Source organism: Trachinotus anak, unplaced genomic scaffold, assembly GCF_046630095.1.
Source record: "Trachinotus anak isolate AG129_WGS33_773 ecotype Australia unplaced genomic scaffold, CSIRO_AGI_Tana_v1 ptg000019l, whole genome shotgun sequence".
Lineage (NCBI taxonomy): Eukaryota > Metazoa > Chordata > Actinopteri > Carangiformes > Carangidae > Trachinotus > Trachinotus anak.
Genome location: NW_027273870.1, coordinates 28,858,321 through 28,875,414, shown reverse-complemented (window position 1 = coordinate 28,875,414; position 17,094 = coordinate 28,858,321). Strand labels below are relative to the sequence as shown.

Sequence of the window (17,094 nt, the reverse complement as noted above, 5' to 3'; positions counted from 1 at the left end):
AGTAGTACCACATTGGAATATTACAAATATATAAAATGTATAGCTTGTGTCGTACATGTTAATTGTTGGGTAAAAAAATGTACATGACCTTGTTGCTACCCGTCTTTAGACTTTAATTATAAAGACAAGTGGAAATCATTTACCTCCTCTGTTGGAGAAAGTTGTCAGACGAAGACTGTTGACTGGAGGGACAGTGCTGTTACAGTGAATGCAGTCAGAAGAAAGAGTGCATTTTAAGACTACAACCCTTTTTTAAATATTAGGAAGAAGAATGGAGGAAGAAGATGAGAGAATGCGAATAAGGAAGCTAAAAGACTGCAGCCTTTTCTCGACTGTGTCTTTGAAATTGGTCTTTGTCGTTGCTGTAGCCTCTTTTTAGGCTAAAAATTTAATAAATATCACACAACTGCAATAAAAAGCTGATTTGAAATGGTTTTGTTTAAAATGGGCAACACATGAAATTGATTTTGTCCCATAGCACAACTGAAGCAACAGTAATTGCTCAACAAGTGATTTTTGGAATTAATTCATTAGCCTCTCCTGGTCTCATATTTGCCTGTTCTCTTCATCATAAGCAATAAAGTAGAGGACAATATGTAATATAAAAACAATATAATTATAATATTGTTAATAATTAATATAGTTTTTTTAATTAACGTATTTGGCTGCTTGAGTGTTGGTTGTCTTTAGGTTCTAGACGTGTTGTTCTTGTGTATTGGTTGTGTGGTTGTCTGACTATGAATTTCTTGTTCTAGTTAAACGCTATTGAGACATCTGGAGCTTTTGTGTGTGTGTGTGTCTGTGTGTGTCTGTGTGTGTGGGCAGCACCAGATTGATCCAGCAGTTCACATTTTGCAGCGACCTTTAATCTGACATTGTTGTAAATATTGATTCATCTGTGCTCCCCTACAGTGACTTGGTCCCTCAGTTTTTCATAGAATCATTCTGGAGCAACAAAGAAAGAAAGGAGGAAGATACAATGTGTAGTTTCTATTGTAGGTTAAAATTTATGTTGAATAATTATTTTCTTAAGAAATAACATCTCACTTGAATGTCACAACAACAGTTGGTTTGGGGTTTGTTATTAAGTGTCTGCATTTACAAAGACTCTTTGGGCCTCAGTGTTATTAAAGTCCTGGGTTATTAAAGTCCTGCTTAGTTGATGAGATGAGTTGAAGCACTGGTTGATATATGTGAAGCTGTGCAGTTAGAATTAGTAAGATTAGTAAAAACCTTCAGTACAACAGCAGGCCTTTATCTGGAGCTTCAGGACTATTTTCATTTATTCATGCACAACATGAAAAAGAGTGAAGAAGAACCCACAGGACCAAAACTGTGACATGATATTTGTTATCATGGCTCCACAATGATGAACACACAGACACGTGAGAGTGGATGCTGAGCCAAGCTTTAATTTAGAAAGAACAGAGACTTTGGTAATGCTTTACACAAGTATACTATACACTGATATGATGTATGTAAATTTACATTGAGGTTAATTTACATCAAACCTCTTTATTTTAGTTAAAATAAACTATTCAATGTAATTTATATTGATTTCAGTCACACATTAGAAATACCAACAAAGTTGTTACCAACCAACCAGTCTCATACATGCAGATGGCAGCCATGATATCAGGGGCATATCTCAATCTTAGTACATCAGTGCACTGAGGGAGGGCACAAGGAGATATTGTACATTTCAAGGCCATAGTCAGACTCATGATCACACTGAGTGGTGCTCGTTTAAATCCATCATGCTGCCGGTCACCTTTGGTTGTGAAATACTGTCACTCTTATGCATTGCACTCCTTTGACGGATTCTTAAAACTGAAGCATGTGCACTGAGAGCAGTTGGGGTATAAATGCTTCTATCAAGACTTCTGTTCATATCATTAAGCTGCAAAAGTTTGAAAACCAATTATGGGCAAATGCAACAATTAAACTTTACTCACGCTCATCCTGTGCTGTCCTCCACAACCCCCACCTCCTCCTCTGCACACACGAACTCCTCTGTGTTTACCCCCACCACTGGTCACCCCCCCACCACTGATCGCCACCCCACGGCTGACTGCCACCCCACCACTGACCGCCACCCAATGGCTGACTGCCACCCGACGGCTGACCGCCACCCGATGGCTGACTGCCGCCCCACGACTGACTGCCACCCCACGGCTGACCACCACCCCACGACTGACTGCTCCCCCAAGACTCAACACCCGCCGACCCCTGTGGAAAGTTTTGGCTAGGACCAGTTTCTACATTATCCGAATAACAATAACGTGTAACTTGATCACCAGTAGAGCAGCTTGTGCACTGCATTGCACCTACGCTCTTGCAACGGTATATGTTCTGTAGACCAACTCTGTTCCCAAGTCGCTGGAGGGCGTCACGTAGGTCATTTTCAGGTATTTGCACATCACCAGTCGGCTTGAATACATTCGAAAACACCACAGCATAATTAGTCCAACCTCTAATCCGTTGTATGCTGTCAAGAATGTTAAAGCGATTTGTTTCACTTGTACATCTCTTGTCACACGGGGAGGCAAGAACATAGAAAAGCAACAAATCATTACTGTTACGATTGGTGACCAAAGTGTTGAATCCCTGCAGGGTGCGGTACTCTGCGTGATCAGCTCTACCCTGACGAATTGCTTGAGGGCATCGATTCTTAACTTGAATCCATGTCCTAACCCCTGCAGGGCACTGTCTCAGAATAGAAGGCCATTGCACATTTCCATTAGGACACTGTCTCGTAACATCATCCCATTTCAGGACTGTGGCTGCCACCACCCTTGTGCCAATGTACAAATCACAATTCTGAATCCTAGTCTTCACTGCTTCATTCGTGTCTGGGACTAGATTAACATCATACGATCCACTGACACGGTTGTAAGGAACGCTTACAGCCAGACTGAACATGGGATATTTCCTGTTAAAGGAAACAGATGCACAAAATATTAACCATCTGTCATTTAAAACAGAGTATATTAATGTAGTATAAAGAGTTAGGTATTAAATTAAAACTGTCGACTTCATTTACATGTTACTCAGGACATCTGTCATTTTCTGCCTTTTTGTAAACCAAAGAAAGAAACTTAACTTGACATGTGATTTTGTCTTGATTTGGTCTCTGGAGTTTGTGCGTGTTTTTATAGTCGTCTTATCTGTTTGTTTCTTTTTTGGTTCTTTCTCTTTTCTATAACTGTAAGTGTTGTTCACCTCATTCTTTAATGACTTACATCCTTCTAGTTTGTGGGTCCATGTAGCTTGGTCTATACCTGCCAAAGGAAACAAATTCAAGTGTCAGTGGGTATGTTTGATCGTACGACAGATGGAAGGATCATGGTCTTTGTTCATAAGAAAATTCAATAAAAGAAAGACACAGTTATTCTATTAGGATGGTTCAGTTTTGTCATCATAAAATAATGAGATGAAAGATTAGCTCCTCTTCAGACCACTAATCCTTTTGTACTTTTTTATTATTCTTTATCCAAAAACAGGTGTTGCAAAAGAAACATTATCTTATTCTCAGGGTCATGTTATGTTCTGGTCTGAAATTTTTCCCCACTACATTAACTTGACTCACTTGTTAAGAATTTGTTGTACAATTGTTGCAAGTTGGTTCTGGTCCAGAGCCAAACTCTTTTCAGAAAACAGGAACACAGCCAGTGTTACAGCCATCCAGCACAGACCGGCCATCTGAGTGTTTTTAAACCAAGAGGATTAAAACCAAGGCTAGTGATAATAACGATATCAGGACTAAGTAAATTGAAATTTCAAAATGTAAATAATCTCCAACAGGTTTTTGGAGTCAACAGTGGCCACTCCACTGAAACAGCTCTGTTGTTTGTGAAAGAAGCTCTGAGGGCCAGTAAAGTCTTCAGCTCTTATCTTGCCAGACCTATCAGCAGCATTTGATACAGTGAACCACAGCATCCTGCTGCCTCTACCCTCTGACATGGGCAACTCAGGCAAAGAGCTTTCTTGGCTTGAATCCAATCTCATGAGGCGCTCCTTTATTGTGTCATGGCAAAGACAAATGCCCTTATCCCATCCCCTGCCCTCCTCACAGGGGTGCCCTAAGGATTGGCACTGGGACCCCTTCTCTTTGCAATATACACCACTTCCTTGGGTCCAGTTATCTGCTTGTATGGCTTTTCATGTCACTGCAGACGACAGCCATCGATACCTTTCATTCCCACCACACGGACCCATGGTCTCTGCATGGATCTCGGGCTGTCTCGCTGACATATCTGCGTGGATGAAGGAATGCCACCTTCAACTAAACCTCTCTAAGACTGAACTCTTAGATATCCTGGTTAATCAATCTCTCCATCATGATATCAATGTCACAATTATTTCTTCATGTCTTACCCCAACCAAGGTCACAATAAACATGGGTGTCATGTTTGATGATCATCTATCTTTCTCTGACCATGTTGCATCTGTCTAACTGCTTTGCATTATACAACACAAGGAAAATCAGGCCTCAGCTGACCCAGTCAGCCACCCAACTCTTGGTCCAAATTATGGTTATCTCTCGCCTTGACTAATGCCCTTCTGATGGGCTTTCCATCACACACAGTGAAACCCTTACAGATGGTCCAGAGCGCGGTGGTGCATCTAGTTTTCGACCAGCCTACAGGGGCACATAGTTCTGCTACTCATTGACCTATACTGGCTACCCATGGCCACCTGAATCAAATTAAAGTCACTAATGCTGCCTTCAGAGTAACTTGTAGGTCTGCACCCATCAACTTGAACTCAATCATAAAGCCTTGTGCACCTTGTAGGCCACTGTGTTCCTCCAAGGAATGTCATCTGACATTACCATCCCTGCACACAAGACAATCTTAGTCCAGACTGTTTGTGGTTCTCAGATGGGGGAACAAGCAATTGAAGTCTATCAGAGCAGGGGGGTCCCTCTCTATCTTCATGAATCTCTTGAAGACTCGTCTCTTCTGAGAGCACCTCCTCTCCTAACACCCTAACGTGTCAAACTAGCACTTACTATGCACTTTCAGTGCACTTCTTCATCTGATCTCCTTGCACTTACTAGATAATAGATGTAGTACTTAGTACCTACAACAAGGTCTACTAATGCACTGAAGCTTTTGTGTGAAGCTTTGTGGCTAGTGACAGTAAACAGTCAAATCCTTTACTGATTCTTGCGAAATTTGGCAGAGGCAAGCAAATGTCAAACAAAAAGTGAGCAAAGAAAGTTGTCAAACAACAGCAGGGATTTCATGGGAGTTCTCGCCTTCACTGAGGCTACCAGCAAGATCTGAGATCTAGAAGAAGAAAAAATTTTTACATAATTTTTACCTGAAAGGAGAGGATTATAATTTTTCATGTGTTGTAACTAACAGCCAGGTTCTCATATGAACAATGCAACAGGTTTTGCTTGTTCTAATTGTTGCTGCTATTTATACTGGCCTGTCAAACATCCCTTCCAAATGCACTTCTATTGTAAGCGATTTGGAGACAAAATACAAAATCCTCAGTCTGTGCAAAAATTTTAGACAAGGTTTACACCTATTGAGTACTTTCATTATTGATCAAACTCTTGATTACTTTTTAAATTTATCATGATGTCTATATAATGTATGTGACAAATGTCCATCACAGTTTCCTTCACAGTTTCAAATGTTCAAAAAGTACTGAAACCATTAATTGATTATCAAATAATTTTATACTAAAAATTAACACATTTTCTGTAGTACTTGACTGTGCAAATGAAAAGTGAACTGTCAAACTCGATAAGAAAACACATTGTATCTGACCTGGAGAAATATTTGTTGTTGCCTTAAGATGATGTGTATAAAGCCACTGATTCATGACATTTTGAAGAAATTCAGTGTGTCATCCTCTAATTACGACTTGTGGCTGCAATTTGCCTCTGTTCAGCAAAAGTTATACAGTCTTCCTCAATAACCTTTGCTTGAACTGCAAACTTTTGAAATATTAACTAGGTATTAGGACTAACGAGACTTGAGTATAAATCCAGTAAGTAAATCTGTATTTATAAAAACCAAGCAAAATTAAGGATTTGTGCCACTGAGAATCAAACCAAAGTCAGTGAATGTACCTTTAAATTGAAAAGTGAAGGTATGGAAAGTACTACCACTTACTACCATTATGACACATTGCTTAGTGGTGTTGCACAGAAAACCCACATTTACCTTCCTGAATTTTATGTTTTTGTCACTTGTATTTTAAGTTATGATTCTAAATCTAAATCTAGCCAAGTGTAAATCTTTTACCTGCTTTGGTGGAGAAAGACGTCAAACAGATGCTGTTGACTTGGATTTCTGCAAGGTGCTGTCTCAGTAACTGCAGATAGAAGGGAATGACAGTTTTATAGAGGAGAGTTTGACCATGGCCAAACCCTCCATACCATGGTTGTGTGTGTGTGTGTGTGTGTGTGTGTGTGTGTGTGTGTTCAGGACATTCAAAACTTTGCAGCAACCTTTGAGCTGACATTGTTGTAAATATTGATTCATCTGTGCTCCACTAGAGTGAACTGGTCCCTCAGTTTTTCATGGTCATTCTGGAGCAACAGAGAGCAGAAATACATGTGAAAAAAAGGAGGCAGATACAATGTGTAGTTTCTATTGTAGGTTAAAATTATTACAAAATTATTTTCTTAAGAAATAATTACTCAATTGAATATCACAACAACAGTTGGTTTGGGGTTTGTTATTAAGTGTCTGTATTTTTGCAAAAATTCTTTGGGCTTCAGTGTTATTTAAGTGTTATGTTCACCACTTTGTTAAGGAGTGGTTGCACTGGTTGATATATGTGAAGCTGTGCAGTTAGAATTAGTAAGATTAGTAAAAACCTTCAGTACAACACCAGGCCTTCATCTGGAGCTTCAGGACTATTTTCATTTATTCATGCACAACATGAAAAAGAGTGAAAGGGGCCTACAGGACCAAAACTGTGACATGATATTTGTTATCATGGCTCCACAATGATGAACACACAGACACGTGAGAGTGGATGCTGAGCCAAGCTTTAATTTAGAAAGAACAGAGACTTTGGTAATGCTTTACACAAGTATACTATACACTGATATGATGTATGTAAATACTGAGGTTAATTTACATCAAACCTCTTTATTTTAGTTAAAATAAACCATTCAATGTAATTTATATTGATTCTAATCACACATAACCAAGCTGCCAGTCGCCATCAGAATCAGAATCAGAATCAGGTTTATTGCCAAGTATGTTTTCACGTACAAGGAATTTTTTCTGGTGATTGGTGCAGAGCGCACCAAAACACCGAGGCAGCCATCTGCGGCGGAAAAAAAACCTCAGCAACATAAGCATATATAAACAAACGCATCTTACAACACAATGACTCAAGACAATTTGCTCCAGGGGAGGGGGGAAAGGGGGGAGGAGGTGATTCCAGTGCAGACAGGCAGCCAGCCTCAGCCGCTGCCATTAAGGCGCAGCTGGATGGGAGGAAGCGGCGAAGGCGTGGGATGGGGTAGTGGGATGGGGTGAGTTGCATATGTACATGTAAGAGGTGTCCGTGAATGTGTGTGTGTGCATAGGCCTGGAGAGTCGCTTTGTCTAGTTCACAATCAGTGCCTCAGTTCGCAGGGTGTCATCGCGATAACACAGCAAGTTGCCATGGAGACATCCTTGATCGGGTCCCGGACGGAGTCAACAATCTACCGGTGTCCGTGGAGGAGGGGGGGTAGGAGTAGAAGCGTCTCACTGCAGCGATCTCGTGGGGGAGTTGTTCCAGCGGGGGCCGGAACGCAGATTAGATTATGATTGTTTGGGTTCGGGCGAGCAGTCGTATTTCAATAGACACGGCTTACTCTGTTTGTCCATTCTGGTCATCATCATCCTTTCTCCTTTCCAAAGCTGAAACCTTCTCCAAGATGTGACCCATGTTGCGATTTATGACCACAGTCTGAGCATTAACAGCTCTGTCTATTACCACAGACAGGGTGTTGACAGCTCCTTCCAAGGTGGTTCCCAAGTTGCGGTTCACAATCACAGTCTGAGTGCTTACAACTTTACTCTGTTGTGAAAGAAATTGCATTCATTTGATGGATTCTTAAAACTAAAGGAAGTTGCATTTTTCCATCTGCACTGTGAGCAGTTGGTATGTAAATACCTCTTTCAAGAATTAAGGCTGTTCATATCATATAAGCTGCAAGAGTTTGAAAACCAATTATGGGCAGATGCACAAATTAAACTTTATTCACACTCATCCTGTGCTGTTCTCCTGTTCTTCATCCTCCCCGCCCCAAACCACCCCTGGCCCCTCAAGGGTTCCCGCCTCTGAAACTACGTCCGCCTTGTCTGTCCATGCCCCCCAAACCACCCCTGGCCCCTCCAGGGTTCCCGCCTCTGAAACTACCTCCGCCTTGTCTGTCCATGCCCCCAAAACCACCCCTGGCCCCTCCAGGGTTCCCGCCTCTGAAACTACCTCCGCCTTGTCTGTCCATGCCCCCAAAACCACCCCTGGCCCCTCCAGGGTTCCCGCCTCTGAAACTACGTCCGCCTTGTCTGTCCATGCCCCCCAAACCACCCCTGGCCCCTCCAGGGTTCCCGCCTCTGAAACTACCTCCGCCTTGTCTGTCCATGCCCCCCAAACCACCCCTGGCCCCTCCAGGGTTCCCGCCTCTGAAATTACCTCCGCCTTGTCTGTCCATGCCCCCCAAACCACCCCTGGCTCCTCCAGGGTTCCCGCCTCTGAAGCTACCTCCACCTTGTCTGTCCATGCCCCCCAAACCACCCCTGGCCCCTCCAGGGTTCCCGCCTCTGAAATTACCTCCGCCTTGTCTGTCCATGCCCCCCAAACCACCTCTGGCCCCTCCAGTGTTCCCGCCTCTGAAACTACCTCTGCCTTGCTGAGGCTGTATATATGATGTGGACGGCAGGTTTTCATCAGTACCAGCTTGTGTAGCATCTGAAATGCAACCGGGTGCAACATTACCATCAGCGGAGCAGCTGCTACACTTGGTCAACTGATTTTTTCTTTCACAGCGGAAAATGTTCTCAAGACCGATGGGACCTAAGGGACCCTCGTACCTCGCAAGCCTCAGAAGAGCTTGCTCTTGGACTTCCGGAGATACAGGGGTACCATCGCTGGGCTTGAAGGGTTTAGAAAAAACAAAAGCATAATTCTTCCAGCGCTTGATGGGATTTATGAGTTTTAGAATACTCAAGGGATCTGTTTCTGATGCACATCTATCATGACATGGGGAGCCATAAGTATAAAAAAGCAATAAATCATCTTCGTTATTATTGGTGGGCAAGGTGTTAAATTGCTGTAGAGTGCGGTACTCTGCGTGATCAGATTTACGCCGAAGAACTGCTTGAGTGCACTTATTATTATTCGTATTCTGAATATCAGCCCATGTCAGAACCCCTGCAGGGCATTGTTGCAGAACCTCAGGCCATGGCACACGTGCTGTCGGACACTGAGTCAAAACATCTGGCCAGTTCAGAACTGTGGCTGCCACCACCCTTGTGCCAGTGTACACGTCACAATTCTGAATGGTATTCCTCACTTGGTCACTTCTGTCAGGGACTCTATTGACCTCATAAGAGTCCCACCTTTCGTTGTATGGGATGCTTGCAGCCAGACTGAACATGGGATATTTCCTGTTAAAGGAAAGAGAAGCACAAAATCTTAACCATGTGTCATTTAAACATTATTAATGTAGTCTGGAGAGTAAGATAGATGGAAGTATTTATCAATCAACCAATTAAACAAAACTGTCAACTCCATGTACATGCTACTCAGGACATTTGTCTTTTTGGAAATCAAATGGAAGACTTTAACTTGGCATGTCTTGATATTGTCTCTGGAGCTTGTGCATGTTTTTATCTTCATCTTATCTCTTTTCTGTAACTGTAAGTGTTGTTTACATCATTCATTTTAACTGTAAGTGTTTTGTAAAGTTTAGATAATTCTTTAATGACTACTTACCACTGATTTTCCCCCTCTGCGTAGCGGGGTCTAAACCTGCCAAAGGAAACAGATAAAAATGTTGGTGGGTCTGTTAATTGTTTAGGAGATTGAAGGAGACACTGATCATAGACTTAAACTGTCAGAAATATAGAAAGAGACAATCAACACACAGCAAATATAAATTTATTGCGTGAAGTTGCAGGTTCAGTTTTCTCAATGATCCTCTTCAGACCATGAATCCCTTATTGAAATATTGAAACAGAGTTAGAAAGGCCACAAGTTTCTTTTCTTTAAAAATCCAGAAACAGCTGTTGCAGAAACAAACATCATCATATTCTCAGGGTCATGTGATGTTCAGGGCTTTGAGTTTTTTCCCTCTATTCTCCAGAGGAAGTTGACTCACCTCTTCAGAATTTCGTTTAAAGCACTTTCAAGTTTTTTCTCCTTCACAGCTGCCAAACTGTTTCTAGTAGACAGGAACACAGCTAGTGTTACAGCCATCCAGCCCAGGCCGGCCATCTGAGGGTTTTAACAACAGCATCACCACAGAGGATTAAAATAGGCTCAGTGATGATAATAATAACAACAGCAGAACCAAGCACAGTACAGTCTCTGAATATAAATAATGTGGAACAGGTTGTTATTAAAAATGTTCATCACCACATGCTGCCTGTATTGTTCATGCTTTTAATATTTTTGGTTTTACACTCATATTTAGATACAACAGATTAAAATGTGCCAGGAAAAGTGGAAGTTGTAGTTTTTCCTTTACAGTTCATTGAGGCTAGTCAATGTGGAAAAAATTGGTTTAGAAAAAATAAATAAATGAATAAAATAATAATAATAAATTTTATTTATAGAGCGCTTTTCATGGTAATCAAAGACACTTTACATGAGTTTAAAATGAACAAGAAAGATGATACAGTAAGACAAATGACACACACCATTAATCATTTATCACATGTTTAAAAGCAGTTTTTAAAATAGACAAATAGGTGATGCTTGTGAATTTGGCAAAGAGTCAAACAAAAAGTGAACAAAGAAAGTTGTTAAACAACAGCAGGATCAGGATCATGGGCATTCTCACCTTCACTGCTGCTGTCAGTGGGGCCTGGGATCTATAACAGAAAAGACACAACAACAATAAAAGTTAAAAAAAAAAAAAATCAATGTAATTTTTACTTTTACCTTCAAACTTTACCTTTCTACGGTCCTTCCACTGTCAGTTCTCATCATGTGCAAAGATAAGTTTCAAAGTTTGTTTGAGGCTGATATGAGGCTGCAGTATCAGCTAATTCAAGTCAGCAATCAGCTCAGTCCAGAAACACTGAGCAGGGAAATACAAGGAGGGAATTTCCTACCTGACAGACTTCGGTAGATACTCTGACTAACTTAGTCAGCTAAAACCTCCAATTAAACATTTTCTGTAGTATTTGACTGACCTAATGAAACGAGAACTGTCAGACTCAATAAGAAAACACAAAATGTAGGGAAATTCAGCTAATTGCTAACTGTGGCTGTCGTGGCTGTAAGAATTTGTTCTGCAAAGTTACAAGACATCAGGACTGATGTGACTTCAGTATAAACCCAATGAGTATTTATAAAGCAAACCTGTCTACTACTGTTGTCTATGGTGTCTTTAATGTGTTTGCCAGTTCAAATACATCATTTTGCCAAACTGCAACTTTAGAACACCACACTGACAAATTCACATTTCAAGACAGAAAAAGCAAGCAAAAAGAAGGATTTAATGTGCTGAGAGTTAAACCAAAGGCAATGAAAGTAGCTTTAAATTGACAAGTGAAGGTATGTAATTGCTTAGTGGTGTTGCACGGAAAAACCACATTTACCTTCCTGAGTTTTATGTTCTTGTCATTTATCCTAAATCTAGCCAAGTGTAAATCTTTTACCTTCCTCGCTGGAGAAAGACGTTTGACAGATGCTGATGACTTGGATTTCTTCTGGGTGGAAGGAGCTGTCTCAGTGACTGCAGTTAGAGAGGAATGACATTTTTATAGAGGAGAGTTTGACCATGGCCAAACCCTCAGAGTGGCCCCATGTCCTTATTTGACCACGTTTCAAAGATATTTTGTAGAAGGAAGAAGATGAGAAAGTGATTCTACAGTTGGATTAAGGAAGTTCAACACAGATTTTATCATTTGTAGCCTTGACTTGACCTTTGCAGGTTTGCTGTTGGCTGATTCAGAGGTTATGAAAGAGCCTTTTTGGTAGACATAGTTGTAGTGTTCACATAGTTGAATGATATTTGCTGTGACTGTCCCCTGTGGTGTCCCCCAAGGCTCCATCATTGGTCCTTTTTTATTTTCCCTTACAACTGCTATTGGACCAAAACACTGCTATACTCCATAAAACTGAACCTTCAGTCTCTATCTGAAGGTTATTAAATACTGGATGGTCGAATATTTGTGCCAGTATAAAGAGAGTTAGTCAGAGGTCTTATCATTGATTCTGAAGATTTAACTTGTGTTGAAGCAAATTTTCTTGGGCCTCGATCATCAAATGTCCACACATGTGGTGTAATTCTTGACTTTGGTTTCAAATTTAACAAATAAATTCTGTTTGTTAGAAGTAGCTGATTTCATTTTTCTATTCTTTTGGCAACCTGTAGACAGTCGTATATTTACACCTCATCCCATATGAACTGTCTTTCTGATTAAAAAAGACTCAAACCAACAACAACTTTTTTTCCATTGGGCCAAAGCAAAACCACCGAAAACCAACAGATACTGAACTTTTGAGGCCGATTCCAATATTGAGAGCTAAAAGAGTCTGATAATATATCAGCTGCTACGTGTTTTTTAACATGAGCACAACAAATGATTTTGTAATATTTTTTATCAACTAACCCCAAGATACATACCGAATGCTTAGTGAAAAAAAAAACTGACAGTGCTGTCTGGTGAGTAAATCATGTCATTGCAGGACCATTTCTAAAGTAACTCATGCATATCTGAATGTGGAGACTCCTGCATAGATACCATGAGGAGACTGACTGTGTCTGGTCAGCACAGACTGCTTGTGTGTCTCCTGCAAGTTTCTAATGCTGTTAGATATGTATATGTATATATACATTTTATTTGACATGGACATCACAATTACACTGGACGAACCAGATGCATTTCTTGAGTGTGTTAGTATATATGCTAATTCTCAGGATGGTTGAGAGTAAAGACAGTAAACCTTCTTCTCATTTCCACTGCAAACCTTCTGCTCACCACGTTCTTCGCTGTCTATGAATGAATGAATGCAAACAGGAATGAGATAGACCGAAATTATGTCATAAGTTACCTGGATTTAACAGGAGGTTTACAGGTATGTGAGGACGTCACTGTTGTTCTATAGTTGTCTGTGCCTACTCTTGATCCAGATGTTTTAGCCAATTATAGACCTATATCCAACCTCCCCTTTATTTCCAAAATCCTTGAGAAGGTCGTTGCAAACCAGTTATGTGATTATCTGCACAGAAATGGTTTGTTTGAAGATTTTCAGTCAGGTTTTAGAGTCCATCATAGCACAGAAACAGCTCTGGTTAAGGTCACCAATGATCTCCTCATAGCCTCAGACAATGGATTTGTCTCTATACTTGTCCTGCTAGATCTTAGTGCTGCATTTGACACCATCGATCATAAGATTCTATTACAGAGACTAGAGCATATGGTCGGCATTAAAGGAACCGCACTAAGCTGGGTTAAGTCATATTTGTCAGATAGACTCCAGTTTGTTCATGTTAATAATGACTCTTCTATCATCGCTAAAGTCAGTCATGGAGTTCCACAAGGTTCTGTGCTAGGACCAATACTTTCCAGTCTATATATGCTTCCTCTAGGAAACATTATTAGGAGGCACCAGATAAATTTCCATTGTTATGCAGATGACACCCAGTTGTACTTATCCATGAAGCCAGGTGAGACTAACCAGGTAGCCAAGCTTCAGGTGTGTCTTAAGGACATAAAAACCTGGATGACCAGTAATTTCTTACTCTTAAATTCAGACAAAACTGAAGTTATTGTGATTGGCCCAAAACCCCTCAGAGATACACTATGTGATAATACTGACTCTGGATGACATCACCTCGGCCTCCAGTGCTACAGTCAGAAACCTTGGTGTCATTTTTGACCAGGACTTGTCCTTTACTTCACATATAAAGCAAGTCTCTAGGACAGCCTTCTTCCACCTGTGCAATATTGCAAAAATCAGACCCATTCTATGTCTAAAGGATGCTGAAAAACTAGTTCATGCATTTGTTACCTCAAGACTGGACTACTGTAACTCTTTATTGTCAGGATGTCCCAAACATGCAGTAAAAAGCCTCCAATTGATCCAAAATGCTGCAGCACGAGTACAGACAGGAACTAGGAAACGAGATCACATCTCTCCTGTGTTAGCCTCTCTGCATTGGCTCCCTGTAAAATCCAGGATAGAATTTAAAATCCTCCTCCTCACCTATAGTTCCCTATTTTCCCAATAGGACACTTCGCTCTCTAAATGCAGGTCAACTTGTGGTTCCCAGAGTTTGTAAGAGTAGAATGGGGGGCAGAGCCTTCAGCTATCAGGCTCCTCTCCTGTGGAACCAGCTCCCAGTGTGGGTTCGGGAGGCAGACCCCCTCTCTACCTTTAAGATCAGGCTTCAAACTGTCCCGTTTAGTAAAGCTTATAGTTAGGGCTGGCTCGGGTATGTCCTGACCCATCCCTTAGTTAGATAACACCATTACCTACACAGCGGTTCCTGGTCTCTCTCTCTCTTCTCTCCTCTCTCCTCCCCCCACCCCCTCTTTTTATCTTCTCCTAAACCCAACCGGTCAAGGCAGACGGCCGCCCACCCTGAGCCCGGTTCTGTTGCAGGTTTCTTCCTGTTAAAAGGGAGTTTTTCCTCCCCCCTGTCGCCAAGCGCTTGCTCTTTGTGGGAACTGTTGGGTTTTTCTCTGTAACAAAGTAAGGTCTTGACCTTACCCTGTAAAGTGCCTTGAGATAATGTATATTATGATTTGGCGCTATACAAATAAAATTGAATTGAATTGAATTGAATTATGCTGCTATAGAGCTAGACTGCTGAGGATTCCCATGATGCACTGGGCTCTCTGTCCTCATTCTGCAGGTCTCTCTGCCTCTGGAGCAGCAGGATCCAGATCCACCACTACTCATCTTTACTATTAATCACTGTTATCTGTCATTATTATTGATAACACCATTACCTACACAGCTGTTCCTGGTCTCTCTCTTTTCTCCTCTCTCCTCCCACCCCGCCTTTTTTTCTCCTCCTAAACCCAACCGGTCGAGGCAGACAGCCGCCCACTCCGAGCCCGGATCTGTTGGAGGTTTCTTCCTGTTAAAAGGGAGTTTTTCCTCCCCCCTGTCGCCAAGCACTTGCTCTTTGTGGGAACTGTTGGGTTTTTCTCTGTAACAAAGTGAGGTCTTGACCTTACCCTGTAAAGTGCCTTGAGATAATGTATATTATGATTTGGCGCTATACAAATAAAATTGAATTGAATTGAATTGTTGAAAGTATATCTCAAAGGAAATGACAGAATGTAAAGACAGTATGTGGGTCATTGAATTAAAGTGAGATACAGTGTGTTACATTGTGTCTATAATCAGCACCTATGCCTTTGGTATCTACAGCAGGTCTCCTGAATTAAATGTTTTGTGCGATGTGGCTTTGGAAATGTTGACGTTTCACAAAATATGTAGCTGTGGCTTTATTCTGAGCTGAAATCCTTCAAAACCTTAATAAATATTTGGCCAGGGCTGCATGAAACCACCAGAACACACTAACAAAGGCACGTCTACCCCTGTATTCCTCGTTAGGTGTGTAATGTGTGTAATGTGTTGGCAAACAGCTGCCAGTTTACACAACCATGAGACATTTGGATTTGTCTTTTGTTTCCACCTGATGAATTTCAGTCCAATATTCTACTTTCAGCTCAGTTGTATTCTCTTCTCTTTTCCACCTTTTCAGACCTCGTGCTTCGTTTCTGAGGAACCGTTGTGACATTTGAACTAAATCTGTCTCTTCATCCTGACTTGCAGATTGAAGATTGAGATTTCAGGACTGACACAGAGGGAAGCTGAGGGTCAGGTTGCACCACACAACACACACACAGGAGTTTACGCTGGACTTTTCGCTCACCTGTTTGAGCAGAACTGTTCGGGTTTAGCAGCCACAACGACTTCATTAACATTTTGTCAGTTAGTTTGGAGCCGACTCTGAGTAAACGCTCAGTAAATGTTGAGAAAACGTTGAATAAGTCACGTATAGCAGCCTCCATTAGGTTGGATGAGTTAACCTGGAAGGTTATCCACTCAGCACTTTTCTCATTATGAAAGTAACGTCTGTGTTTGTCGGAGCAATGAGAATGTGGCTGAACCAGAGCATATCGACTGTGGATCGTGTGCCCATAGTGGTGATATTATGATTATTATTATTTTATTATTAGTCTCCTCACTGTGTTTTGTCTCCTCTCTTTTATCCCCTGTGTGTACTGTAAAGCACTGTGGATCATCTGTGTTTTGTTTCAAATTATATTTAAATAAAGTTGAGTGGAGCTGAGTTTAAAATTCCGTAGTTTTTTGTCTTTCCCTGAAAACTGACCTTTTGTAACCCTGCACTTTGCTTCTGTTTTGTGCTTTTGACTGTTTGACCAAATCTGTTCCTTCATCGTGACTTGCAGATTGAAGATGGAGATTGAGATGGAGACAGAAGGAAGCTGAGGGTCAGGTTGCACCACACAAACACTGCAAAAACAACACCAGTCATGTTGGTGGCTGAGCTGTGAAATGCAAACTGCTGTTCACACTGGACTTTCACCTGGTTTAGCAGAACTGTTCGGGTTTAGTTTAGTTTAGTAAACGCTCAGTAAATGTTGAGAAAACGTTGAATAAGTCACAAATAGCAGCCTCCATTAGGTTGGATGAGTTATCCTGGATCCTTGGTGGGTTCATCACTTTTTTTTGTACTTACTCATTTATTCCCATAGCAACAAGAAAGTCAAGGAGAGAGGGAGGATGACCTGCAGCAAAGAGGTCAGATCTGAATCCGTCACTGCTGCATGTAGAACTACACCTTCAGTCTGGTTCTGTTTAAACCCAGGTCATTGTCAGGCCTGTTACTTGAGAGTCAAATTCTAA

At 41.3% G+C, this 17,094-nt stretch overlaps 3 protein-coding genes across 7 annotated transcripts in view; 1 reads left to right on the top strand and 2 right to left on the bottom strand.

Annotated features, from left to right (window-relative positions):
• The window catches only part of LOC139635998 (protocadherin Fat 4), a 77,464-nt gene that overhangs the window by 23,517 nt on the left and 36,853 nt on the right, over positions 1-17,094 (top strand). The gene's annotated exons all lie outside the window — the stretch shown is intronic.
• On the bottom strand, positions 1,392-6,390 carry LOC139636009 (uncharacterized). Its single transcript, XM_071503650.1, has 5 exons — positions 6,267-6,390; positions 5,264-5,294; positions 3,590-3,702; positions 3,243-3,281; positions 1,392-2,932 (listed from the first exon to the last, which is right to left on the bottom strand). Exons 3-5 carry the CDS (start codon positions 3,700-3,702, stop codon positions 2,020-2,022), a joined length of 1,065 nt encoding a protein of 354 aa, XP_071359751.1. The 5' UTR covers positions 5,264-5,294; positions 6,267-6,390; the 3' UTR covers positions 1,392-2,019.
• Positions 8,294-11,360, bottom strand: LOC139636112 (uncharacterized). Its single transcript, XM_071503822.1, has 4 exons — positions 11,036-11,360; positions 10,352-10,467; positions 9,967-10,002; positions 8,294-9,638 (listed from the first exon to the last, which is right to left on the bottom strand). The coding sequence occupies exons 2-4, from the start codon at positions 10,465-10,467 to the stop codon at positions 8,294-8,296; spliced, it is 1,497 nt and encodes a 498-aa protein (XP_071359923.1). The 5' UTR covers positions 11,036-11,360.

Excerpts from the sequence above, each read along its gene's own strand:
- LOC139636009 (XM_071503650.1), bottom strand. The coding sequence starts at position 3,702 with ATGGCCGGTCTGTGCTGGATGGCTGTAACACTGGCTGTGTTCCTGTTT. Across the intron at positions 3,282-3,589 it reads GTACAACAAATTCTTAACAA|GTATAGACCAAGCTACATGG; the intron begins GTGAGTCAAGTT and ends TTCCTTTGGCAG. Across the intron at positions 2,933-3,242 it reads GACCCACAAACTAGAAGGAT|GAAATATCCCATGTTCAGTC; the intron begins GTAAGTCATTAA and ends TTCCTTTAACAG.
- LOC139636112 (XM_071503822.1), bottom strand. The coding sequence starts at position 10,467 with ATGGCCGGCCTGGGCTGGATGGCTGTAACACTAGCTGTGTTCCTGTCT. Across the intron at positions 10,003-10,351 it reads TTAAACGAAATTCTGAAGAG|GTTTAGACCCCGCTACGCAG; the intron begins GTGAGTCAACTT and ends TTCCTTTGGCAG. Across the intron at positions 9,639-9,966 it reads GCAGAGGGGGAAAATCAGTG|GAAATATCCCATGTTCAGTC; the intron begins GTAAGTAGTCAT and ends TTCCTTTAACAG.